We start from the raw sequence: 11,878 nt of genomic DNA, 5'->3' as shown, positions 1-11,878 counted from the left end.
CGCTACTGCTGAAGACATGTAAACTAAACTGTTTATACAGTGAAACCTGTATTAAGCGGACCTCATATTAAGCGAGCACCCTCTATTAAGTGGACACTGGCTTGAGTCCCAAAATTTTCCTCGTACATTTACTGTAAAATAACCTGCATTCAGCGGACACCTCTGCTAAGCGGACGCGGACACCAATATTAAGTCATTTTGTTGCACAAAACCTGCAATAAGTGGACACTTCAAGGGCATTTCACCTCTAAAAAGCTCAGCTCAGACTCCTTTAATGTTATTCAACGATGTCGTTTTAAAGCTAAGTAGATTATTCCAGACTGATGCATTGACTGAATGGACACTGTGCTATGAGCAGTCTTTGATCTTACACTGTATTACACTGTATCACAAAAAGGTTAATAATTAACTATTATTACACAATATATTAGAACCTGTTTTGAGCGGACACTGTATTACGCGGACACCAGTGAGTGCCCCAAGGGGGTCCGCTTAATACAGGTTTCACTGTTTTACCTTCGGGCTTTTTCTTTCTCTGTTTCATCTCTTGTCTTTTTCAGTTTCTTTTCAGCCTTTGTTCGCCTTTTCTCAGCACGTTTTAAGGCTCTTTGGCCGTCTCGTGCTCTTATATCTGCCTCTCGGTCTTCAAATTCCTCAGTAAGACGCCTGGATAGTATTTCGCACATCACACGGTCAAAGCTATTAGAACATAATAAAATAAATAAGGAAGTAAATAAATTAATAATCATGGCTATCAAAAACATCATTCCAAGTAGAGGAATGTACAATTTTTTCTCTAAAAACAGATTTCATCTCAAAAGTCTGCAATACCTGAACACTAAGGCTGGCAATTTATCTTGTGCTCTGAGCTGGTCAACAAGCTTTGGGAAATTCAGCCAGATGAAAAACTTCCCGGACGATGGCAATTTTAGTGCGCTCCATTCATCTTCAGTCGAGGCCTGCTTCTCTTGGCAAACGGAATTTAACGACTGAATCACGGATTGCACCTAAAATAATCAATAAAGAGCAAATTGTCATTATCTTTTATTTTCAGTAATTTCATTCAATTTTTCAAACCTGGCAAATGGGAAAATTGACGGAACCGCGATTTTGCAAAATGTGGGTGAGTAACAGATTTGCTACTAATTAACATGCCGTATATTCAGTGTTCGTGAGAGTAACCTGGTGGGCTTGACTGACTTGTCTCTGTCTCAAACGGCAGGAATTTTCGGCACTAGATTCATTTCTCCAATGGTTCCAAAAGCAGGCAAGAGTCTTCTAGCGGACGTTTTAACTTAAACAGACTCTAGAGTGATGCGCGCAATAGCTTGTGGGAAGCAAGAGCGAAGACTGCTATTTCTATTTAATGACAAAGGCAGTGCCAAGAATCCACCAAATTTATCATTTCAGGCGTTCTCTTTTTCCTCGTCCCAGCGAGATAAGAGCCTAGAATAATTATTGAGTATCCAGTATCAAGAAATGGTTCAATAAGTCTTGAAGAAACTTGTTACTTTACTTAAAAAACAAAAAGCGCGCAAAAAAACTGTTACTCTTACTCCTGCAAGCAACAGGTAAATGCACTGATTCAGTTGTAAAACGTTATACATGTAATCATAAGTACTATCATACCAACATTGCTTCTACATGCAAATTGTCATTTTACCTTCTTGAACTGTTTCTCGTCGGCCCAGGACTTGAATTCCTTTTTTACGTCGTGCTCGTATTGTCGAGCATGACTCTTCTGTATCAACTTTTTGTCCAGGAAATATTGTTCTGGAGAAAGTTTCTGCAAAAAGACGTTCACCAATCATAGTTGAAATGAGGCAAACAACAAACCTCTGCCGTCTGCATTTGCTGTAAATAGATAATTTTTTCTAGTTTTGTTTTGGATTGATCTTCAGGATAAAGAGAAAAGACACCCAATTCAGAAAAAGCAATTTTTTACCGTTTGCCGTAAATTTAATTGCTGAAACGTCTTAGAGCGGTTTTTAAGTGAGTGTCGAAAGTAATTAATTTGGTTTTGGTTTTACCACGGATTCATATTGGTTGAGTAGTCTACTTGGTAAGTAATTAGTCTGGTTTTACACTCAATAGAAAACCGCTCTATTTTCAGTTAATCAGTCAGAAAATTATTTATTATTCTAGCTTTCATAGGATTTACACCTGTTGAATTGACCGCTGACCTGCATGGATTCTTTGTCGGGCCACTCCTTAACCATGACGTCATACAGTTGCAGAGTTTCTCCAGGTGTAAGAGCCATATCACCTGGAAAACCATTTTCCAGCAGCTGTTTTGTTAAGAAAAAATAGGTTACTAACAAAGTTATGCTGTGGATCGTTGGAGCTAAATCTTATTAATCACCCCAATAAATTAATTTATCAAGTAATTAATTACTGCGTTGCTCTAATCAATTGAAGCTGACGTGGAAAGTGACTCATTATAAACGAAAAAATATTGATGAACTGTTCTAGGTTTCCTAGGCATGGAAAAGTTCTTTTCTATAGCTTTTTACTCAATCGATTGCCATAAATGTTTGATTCTGATACCTTACCTGTTTGGGTCCAAGCTGGGCACATGGATGAAGTCCCACAAACTCTCCTGAGTTTTTAAGTTCGTATTTATTCTCGTATGTCATCGTCTCTTCGGAAAGATCACCGTTACTGGGACTTGGAAGGTACACGCTTTTTTCCAGATCTGAGTATCGCTCTTCGCAAGTAACTTGAAAACAGTCACAAAGCAAATTAATTTAGAAGTCCATGAGCGAGAGCACACCAAACATGTATAAATTACCCAGGGAAATGATATAGACATAGACACAGACACAGACACAGATACAGACACAGGCACAGGCACAGGCACAGGCACAGGCACAGGCACAGGCACAGGCACAGGCACAGGCACAGACAAAGGCACGGGCACGGGCACGGGCACGGGCACGGGCACGGGCACGGGCACGGGCACGGGCACGGGCACAGACACAGACACAGGCACAGGCACAGGCACAGACACAGGTACAGGCACAGGCACAGGCACAGACACAGACACAGGTACAGGCACAGGCACAGGCACAGACACAGGTACAGGCACAGGCACAGACACAGACACAGGTACAGGCACAGGCACAGGCACAGACACAGACACAGACACAGACACAAACACAGACACAGGCACAGACACAGACACAGGCACAGGCACAGACATAAACATAGACAGACATAGACATGGACATAGCTATGGTAATGGTGTGTCCCATAGACTAAATAACCAGAGTCTACAGGTTACAACTACGCCAAGAAAACAAAATAACAAAGTAAGGGAGTAAATAAAGGAAAATGAAGGAGTTTGTGCGTTCATACTCCATGCTGATTGCACTCTCTCTGGTAATAAGATGATTAGTAAATTACTCGCTCATACCTAGCCTGATCATGTATGAATTCCTCAGTTTGCCTTTATCTTGTTTATCCTGCTGTTCGCGGAAGTCTTGAGCAGCTTGCAACCAGCTGGAATGGACGCAAACTTCATTTAATAAAAATGAACTTCATCCTTTCTAACACGAGTCACAGAGAACCTCACTTAAAATTGTAGCAGCAGTCATCACTGTGCCTTTCAATAACATGCGGATTCTAAAATTCAAAGCTCGATCTACAAATGTGTTTTTCGCTACCGTCAATCAAATGTTCGGCGACTCCTCCGAGCTTCCGACTACTGCCGAGCACTGTTTCGTTGTCTGAACCGTGCTCAACGATTTGATTACCGCGCGCTCGGCAGTAGTCGGAAGCTGGGAGGAGCCGCCGAACATTTGATTGACGATAGCGAAAAACGCATTTGTCGGTTGAGCTTTGAATTTTAGAGTCCGCATGTTATTGAAAGGCGCAGTAAAACGCCAATAAACTGTTACTAGAATTCTAAAAATATTATTACCATAAGCCAAGAAGCTTCTTACAATCATGACCGGGCTCAACACTTACGACATCAAGTCACGTGGATTCCCAATGGTTGCTGAGAGCGCCAGGAAAGGACAACGAATCAGAAGAAGGAGATGTTCCCAGACTTCCGCGCCAGTCTCTTCACCAAGACAGTGAACCTAACAAGGATTGAAACATTAAAGCAAAGTTGTTAACACTATGCAGTATAGTTACTAGAGTTTCTGAAGGAACTAGAAAGCGGTAGAAAGTATAGTATAAGACCCAAGTAAGTCATAAAATAGCAAACTAATGAATTAATTTTCACGCATTTTAGAGCAAACCTTAAAACATTACAGATTTTCATGATTACTAGATATTCACATGCTAACATGGCGATGATAAACTACCATGTTCTGCCTCGTCTACCTCATCAAAGATCACATATTTGACATTCTTGGTCCACTCCTGTCTGCGAGGCGAGAGAAAAAGTATCTCTAAGCACTGAGGAACTGTAACAAGGATCTGTCGGGAAAAAAGAAGCCTTTTAAGAGAAAAAAAAATTCACAACAAAAGAAAAATGACGTAGGACAATAAAGCTCGACTAATTAGATAAATGATAGTTGAAAATTGAAGCAGAGTGTTCAATGGAAGTAAAAGAAGACCAAACCTAGCTACCTGGGAATTCAATGTGTTGCGTCGATAATCCCTAGTAAAGACGCCATACACTGCTTGTCCGTCTGGGAGGCGTTTGCGGTGAAACCGAGCGTAGACTGTGGCAACAACTTGATTCACTAGAGCCTACAAAAGATCGTATTGCGTCTTGATTCTGTGATTTTCTGATGTACACTGTCACTCGGGTTACTAAAATATGATCTTAATCGGGTATGTCACAATAAGCGGTCTTATTGTACTAAATTTTGAACCGTAAGTTTCTATCTGAAGTTAAGACTTCATTCTATAAATCAACCTATCCGATTTGATAGTACAAACACTTCAGTACTCATCCAAACTTATCACATCCAGAAAGCAACCTTACGAAATCAACAGTCTACAGGTAGTTGAATTCGACGTGAAGCTAGCGATTACCCACCAATAATCCAAAATAAAATGTCTTGAAAAACTAAAAAAGTACTCTGTATCGTTCTGTTACCTTTGTCGGTGAAACATAAACTACTACACCATTATTGCTTTGTCGTAGCACTTTCTCCATGCAGTAATAAGAGGCGTAAGTCTTTCCTGATGAAGTCGGCGCCACGATCACTGCTGACTCATTCTTGTCCACAGCATCAAGGAGTTCGCGCTACAAAAGATGATGAAACGTTTTCCTGGGTCGACAAAACGAACGAATTACAAAGTTTACGCAGAGTTTGAGCCCTGGCTGGGGACATTGCATTGTGTTCTTGGGCAAGACACTGCCTCTCTCCACTCAGGTGTATAAATGGGTACCGGCGAATTTAATGCTGAGGGTAACCCTGCGATGGACGAGCATCCCATCCAGGGGGAGTAGAAATATTCCTAGTCGCCTCATGCTACAAAAACTGGGATACCCCCGGCTGTATGGGTTGTTTAGCCTGACGCAGACTATACCTTACCGTACCATAATAAGGAGTTACAATGCAAAACGTAACAGGGGATAAAATGTTCATCTAGGTCAAAGAATTAAACGTGTTGCAAAGTCAACATCAGGTGTAGAGTGCTACAAATTCTCTAGAAACGTTTGTCAAGCATACCTCAAGTGAGGTGGTACCTACAAGGTAAATAACCTTTAAATCGAGCCTTGTCATTTGTTAGAAAATACTTGCGTTTCTTAATCCCCTGTCCTCGATTCACCTTACACAATACATGAATTCATCAGTAATCAAATATATAACATACCTGCCAAGTATCCGGAATAAAGTGGTCCACTCTGGGATCAGCATCCGTACGCTCGTCTCGTTTCAGCAAATGTCCCATGTGCTCCATTTGGAATCTTTCGCTTGTAGTTTGAACCGAAAGCTCTACGGCCTACGATAAAAGTTGTAATTTGATACCGCACTTATTAAGCTATACTCATTGTAATATCCAAACATAAGGTCCATCGTTGGATCGTAAAATGTCCTGTAGATCTGGGTTTACCTAGTACTTGGGCAGTATATTGTATTTCTCCTGTTGTTCGAGTACCTTGCAGTAGTCCAATTCTTATCAATCCTCCACCGAGCACAGGATTTGGTTTTGAAAATATCGAGATTTTATTGGCAAATGACGCATCTTAAATAGATGCACGTAATTGAACGAAGGGTTACTTTTGAATAAGGGCGGCAAAGGGTTTATGAGTGAAACATGACGAAGGCAAAAATTTACGCCCGACGCGTGAAAAGCAACTAAAAGACATACGCGATTCGTGATATTTTGAAAAAAAAAAAAAACAACAACACACACACACCATTAAGATTAGCTTAAAATATAGGTGGCGCGTGAATTTTTGTTACAATTTGAATCGTACATCAAACTTTGCTTTGACCCTCCCTTGAAAGACTTGGCTGGTTCCAGAGTATCTTTAATAACACCTCGAGTTTCCCTGAAGAAGCACAGTACAGCAAAAACCCGCATATAAGAACCTATAGTGATTCAAGAACCTACGGGCTGAAAGTTGGCATTTAAATACTCAGAAATATAAGAATCTGTTCAGCCTGACAAATAAAAATAGTTTCTTATACCAAAACATCACTCCAACTTTGATGGCCTTAATTCTGGATTTTAATTGTGTGGGGAACTCCTGACAAAAAGTTACTGTGTATATTATGTTTTCTTTGATTTGCATTTTTTATTATTTTATTTTCACTAGAAATATGTTTTCCATAAAGCTACAGTGCAATATATACGATCTGAAAAATAAGGACCTATTAAGAACCTAATCAGCCTGAATTGTGAAAAACTACCCTAAAATATTAGAACTTGTTCAGCCTGACCTCGAAAATTCTAGGTTCTTATAGGCGGGCTTTTACTGTACTAGAACTGTCATAATTATTGATCAGTCTCTGCTAAATTATGAGATGCATTACTTTTAATTAGCAATTCTACGTTTTGTCATGAAAATTTTGTTCATCTTGACATAAAAAAAAAAAATTTGAAGACAGCTACAGAAAAAGTTTGACCGAAGAAAACGCAGACGGCAAAATGTAAAACTGCTGATATATGTGGTTAAGAGCCACGTCCAATATAAACTAGTGTTAACCAATGTGGTATTTACCCGTTTTCCACTTTCTGGTTGCAAATCATAAAACATGGCTGCAACGTCATCGAAGCCCAGCTTTTGGATGTATCCGGCAAGTTTCTTTTTGTCTTTGTCCGTGAGAAGACTTTGGAAACCTTGACCAATTTTCTGCACACTGTCCATCAGAAGGACAGGGTACTTCATATCGTTCGAGTCAGGTTCGCATGTTCCTAGAGTAACAGGGACAAACCTTTTAGTTTTCATATATGCAAGGTTTAGCGTCTCAACTCTTTTTTGCTTACCCCTATAAGGGGTTTAGCAATAAGAAAAGAAAAGAAAGACAATGCTTTATTTATTTCTCGGTTCAATACATTTATCTCTCCCTTACTGGTATGTTTCCAGGCTTCGAAGGAACCCCGTGCCCTTTTCATGAGCGCTTTAAGACGAAATTCAGGAGATTTGCACTCGGATTCATATTTATCAACCACCTGCAAGGCGGCATCGTAGTTGCCATTCTTCAAGTTGCTGTCGAAGTTTTTGAAAATAGAATGCCACTTTTCTTGATCTTTTTCCTTTGCTTGCTCTGTGGAGGGTTATTGAAAAAAGTATGGACCAAGTTTCTTGTTTACAACAACTATTACAACAACTATTTACCCTAAATACCCTTTGACACTTAAATTAAGTCTTTTATTCATACAACGCTCTCTTTCGCATGGACAGTAGTGAGAGAGGGTAGGGAAGCGACAATTTTGGTGGGGGTGGGTGTCACACGTTCTTTCACTTCAACACAGAGAAAGAAAGTTATCTTCCGGCTGGGAATGGTCTCTGTTTATCTAGATCACAACGGACTTCTCTTTATCAAGAGAGATGAATTGCAGCGACTATATCGAATTTGTCTATCATTGACTTGAGTTCGTAACAGTTGACTTTAGTTCGTACTAGTTTCCTGTCAAGTCTAGTGTTTTTGCACGTATTGCATATCTAGAATTATTGCCACGGGACAATGATGCGAATGTAGACCTCGCTGTTTTTAGTTTTCTGGTCGTCATTTGGAATGTAAAATTTTGTTTTGGTGAATATAAAGTCCTCAAGATCGCGTTAGGAGACATGAACAACAAAGTAACTAGTTTTAAAAGCCATCACCATGAAGTTTGAGATGGTTCATGCAAAATGCTAAACACACTCCATTTTACACCAAAATGCCACAAATATATATATTTACGTTTCGTATTAAAACAACTCAAATCCCACACCTATATAGCTTATGTTACGTGCAATCCCTAGTATCCACGTCACCCTTAAAAGGGTTATGTCAGTAGGCATTTGTACTCCACAAAATTTCCTTCCAATTAAAGAATTATTGGCTGGACCCCTGTTGGTTTGTCCATCTTTTCCCATATGGACCCCCGCTGGGGGAAAATGTCAACACCGACAATTTGCCGTTTGGACTCGTTTAAGCCGAGTGTGATTTCGCGATAGCGTGAGCGCAGGTAGAAAATTCCATAAGGACGGAAAACAAAAGGTCCATTGACTTCTAAAATCCTAACCAAAACAATAGGCAAAGTTTGTTACGTACGATTATAGTTGATCAAGGTGTGAAAACACCGAAAAGTTTAAAACTGATGAAATGCTGGAAAGCTAATAATTATAACGAAGACGATTAAGATGGGCTGTAGTATGGTAACCAACTTGGAAAAGGTAGGCTAATTAACGATTTACACTACGAGTGATATTTGTAAATTTTCTAAAAATTGATAGTTTAATAGATCATACGAGCTTAAATACACGAATGACACACCTATTCCTTTTTGCTTATTCTCTTCAATAATTTGAGCTGCCTTCTTGCTCTGTAAAAAATTAAAAGGAGTTGCATCTTTTTAACAGGATGGTGCAAACGTTTTAAATATAAATTTTGAAAGGAAGTTCCAAATACTTTGGAACAGTTGTATTGATAAAGGGCTCTTTGTCAAAACTGACCATCTTCCCTTGCTTGTTTTTTCCTGTTTTCTTCTTAGCCTCAGTCTCCGTGACAGTGATGATCTTTGCTTGGTCGATGCCGCCAACAAGTGAGTTGCCATAAAATCTTAAAAAGCGAGTGTATTGCTGCTTCCTTTTAAAATACCATTTTCTTTGATAAGGATCATCTGGAGCTTTATCTACAACAAAAGAAGACATACTATGTCTAACGGAGCTCGCTCATAGTATCTTGAGATATTTTGGCCGAGTACACAATTACCTTTAAATCGAAGTAAACCTGAAAATAGTAGTTTATTAAGAAAGAAAAATACCAAAGAGATAACAATAGTCCAAAAAGGAACAAGGATAGTTAAGGATGGAGAAGATTTACACGGATTACAAACCAAGATCTTGAAAAATGCTAAACTTTTCAATGCATCCGAAACAGTGACGTAGCTCCTTTAAGTATCTGTCAGAGTTTTAACAGCCTAACGGTAAATCTAAAGGTTTTCAAAAGGGCAGGAGAGGCATGAAAGGGAGCGAAGTGAAGCAAAGATAAAGTCTTTGTACCTAGGATATACAGAGAGACAGAGAGAGGAGAGGGGTCAAATGAAAGGACGATCTATCTTCATTCAATCTAGGAAGAGGGTTTGTAAAATTTTCGGGCCGTCAGGCTTTAAAAATTTCTTTTAAAAAGGATCCACCTCCAAAACCTACTTGTCATGGACGCTCTTACCTTCGTCTGCCTTTGTTCTGTCGAAATCATCAGAAAGAGGCCTCAGGGAATGCCAGTGATACCGTTCATCAAATTCCCGACCAACGTTGAATACCTCGTCTCCATCCTCGTCTCTGAAGGAAAAACAAATAGACAAACTTGCCACAAGATGCTATTTTCAATGTCGTCAACGTCGATTACGCTAACACAGCGAACTGCCTTTCATAGGTTGCTTAGTCTTACCCAGCCATGGCGTTAATTTTTGTCCTCATGTCCCCAGCATACTCATTCACAAGCAGGTTTTCAACCTGAAGGAGACGCTGGAGCTTCACACAAGCGGGGTCTGGCTCATAACGTCCCTCTAAAGACAAAGGGGTCTCTTTATTATTGTGCTCGTTTGACAACTATAAGAGTTTTTTGTTTGCTCATCGAGTGACAAGGTCAATTTTTCTGTGAACCTCTTCATAGTCAGTGTGCTGAATACCCGTTGAAAATATGCGAGTTTTGACACGAACAGAAACGAAGACGTAGTTCATTATTGTTCTCAAACTTCACCACCATAGATTACTCTACCCTTAATCTACAGTTACACTAGGGCCACCTTTCATCTCACAGTTTGCTGTAAATGATTGGAACGATAAAAACTTAAGATTTTAAACAAGAGACGAAAACAGCCATTGCTTTGATGCAAAGAATTCCTGGCAACAAAAAGGAACACAGAAGTAATCTAACAAACTTAAGAGAGAATAGTCTGAATAGTAACGATGCGACCTGGGCAAAAAGCTATTAGAGAACGGAAACTGTTGAAAACGTTCTTACCTTCTATCATTAAAGGTTCCGTCACCCGCTCGGCAAACAAGGGGTAAAATTGAGATTGAAGGGAATCAGGATGCACGTTATTCACAGTAGCGACCACTTTACTCCAGGCAGCCTCCGCTTCGTTGATTACACTCTCTGGCAAATTGGGACCTGGTACAGGTCAAGAAGCAAACAAAGACCAAAAATGACAGGTTCTATGAATGTTAACGTCTTTCTCAAATGCCCTCACCAGAGCACGAATTACAAAGAGTTGGTTAAGGAAAGAGATCTCCCTAATTATTAATTATAAGGCTCAATGGTTTGAAGAGTGACGGTGAAAAGCTTTATCGCCAGTAAAAGAAAGTAAAAACTTGATTTTTCCAGAACGAAACTGCTCGAGACGATCATTTTGGTTCATTGGTACATAACTGAACCATAAAATTGGAGAAAACTAAGCTATTCCATCGAACTTTGCAAGAGATCAGCTCTTTTCTGAGTTTCTGATTGGCGTGTTGTTACTTAAAACTTCCAGTATCCATTATTAGTTAAGTATATTCCCTGTGATAAGAATAAAGAAATACGGAAGTCTTTATCAAAGCATACCTTCCAATCCCTTGGACCTTTGCTCAAAGAAAAGGCAGATGAGAGCGTGGAGAAAACGCCCGTCCATTAGATCTGCCATTGAAGTCATGTCTAATGAATTGCCAGCATTTATGTCATCCATTGACTTTAAAATCTCCCATAAACTTGAGTGAATCTGTTGAATAACCACAAATGAAAATATAAAGAGTCGTCAAGGTTCTAAGCTGCTGGTATTTCGACAGCACCTCGTTCAGGTTTGTTTGATTTAATTTCCGATTCTAGTTCTGTGATGGGTGAGGAGAAGGCCGCTAGAGATGTGCTATTGTGCGTAATGATCCCGCAAAGCAATTTACATCTTATTCCAACAATATATGGATTATACAACAGCTTTTTGGTAACCTTACTCCAAAGTCTTCGCAAACTATCGTCCTGCTACCTACTTGCTTCTGTTGTGGTGCCGAGAAGTTTTATCATTTTTCTTGCATCTACCAGCAAGTGAAGTCCTATTTCCCAGGAACGAAAACTAAATAGTTATGCTACGTAACTGAATATATATGAAAACAAATAAGTGGGACGAGCTCTCATGTCTTTAAATCTCTCTCCTGTAGTTCAAAATGTTCTTTAAATTCACTTACGCATTTTCACCATCTACCTGCCTATGGGTAAGTTACAAATTCACAACGTGACCAGCTGCCAGTTGGTTTGATAGCTCACTTGGTATTGCACTG

General features: G+C 39.6%; 1 protein-coding gene across 4 annotated transcripts in view; it reads right to left on the bottom strand.

The window, feature by feature from the left end:
* Positions 1-11,878, bottom strand: part of LOC145462857 (putative ATP-dependent RNA helicase DDX60) — a 31,401-nt gene that overhangs the window by 12,241 nt on the left and 7,282 nt on the right. For all 4 annotated transcript variants that reach the window (XM_081446492.1, XM_081446493.1, XM_081446491.1 and 1 more), the window contains 19 exons: positions 11,172-11,325; positions 10,590-10,739; positions 10,014-10,131; positions 9,792-9,904; positions 9,077-9,255; positions 8,898-8,946; positions 7,488-7,682; positions 7,136-7,329; positions 5,782-5,910; positions 5,057-5,206; positions 4,582-4,704; positions 4,333-4,428; positions 3,970-4,085; positions 3,416-3,501; positions 2,553-2,719; positions 2,184-2,288; positions 1,664-1,786; positions 832-1,007; positions 517-699 (listed from right to left, as the gene is read on the bottom strand). In XM_081446492.1, the coding sequence (XP_081302618.1) occupies positions 517-699; positions 832-1,007; positions 1,664-1,786; positions 2,184-2,288; positions 2,553-2,719; positions 3,416-3,501; positions 3,970-4,085; positions 4,333-4,428; positions 4,582-4,704; positions 5,057-5,206; positions 5,782-5,910; positions 7,136-7,329; positions 7,488-7,682; positions 8,898-8,946; positions 9,077-9,255; positions 9,792-9,904; positions 10,014-10,131; positions 10,590-10,739; positions 11,172-11,325 (2,606 nt within the window). The remainder of the gene's footprint in view (positions 1-516; positions 700-831; positions 1,008-1,663; positions 1,787-2,183; positions 2,289-2,552; positions 2,720-3,415; positions 3,502-3,969; positions 4,086-4,332; positions 4,429-4,581; positions 4,705-5,056; positions 5,207-5,781; positions 5,911-7,135; positions 7,330-7,487; positions 7,683-8,897; positions 8,947-9,076; positions 9,256-9,791; positions 9,905-10,013; positions 10,132-10,589; positions 10,740-11,171; positions 11,326-11,878) is intronic.

Source organism: Orbicella franksi, chromosome 12, assembly GCF_964199315.1.
Source record: "Orbicella franksi chromosome 12, jaOrbFran1.1, whole genome shotgun sequence".
NCBI classification, from domain to species: domain Eukaryota; kingdom Metazoa; phylum Cnidaria; class Anthozoa; order Scleractinia; family Merulinidae; genus Orbicella; species Orbicella franksi.
Note: the sequence above shows the minus strand (reverse complement) of the source record. Positions and strands in the feature narration are given on the sequence as shown.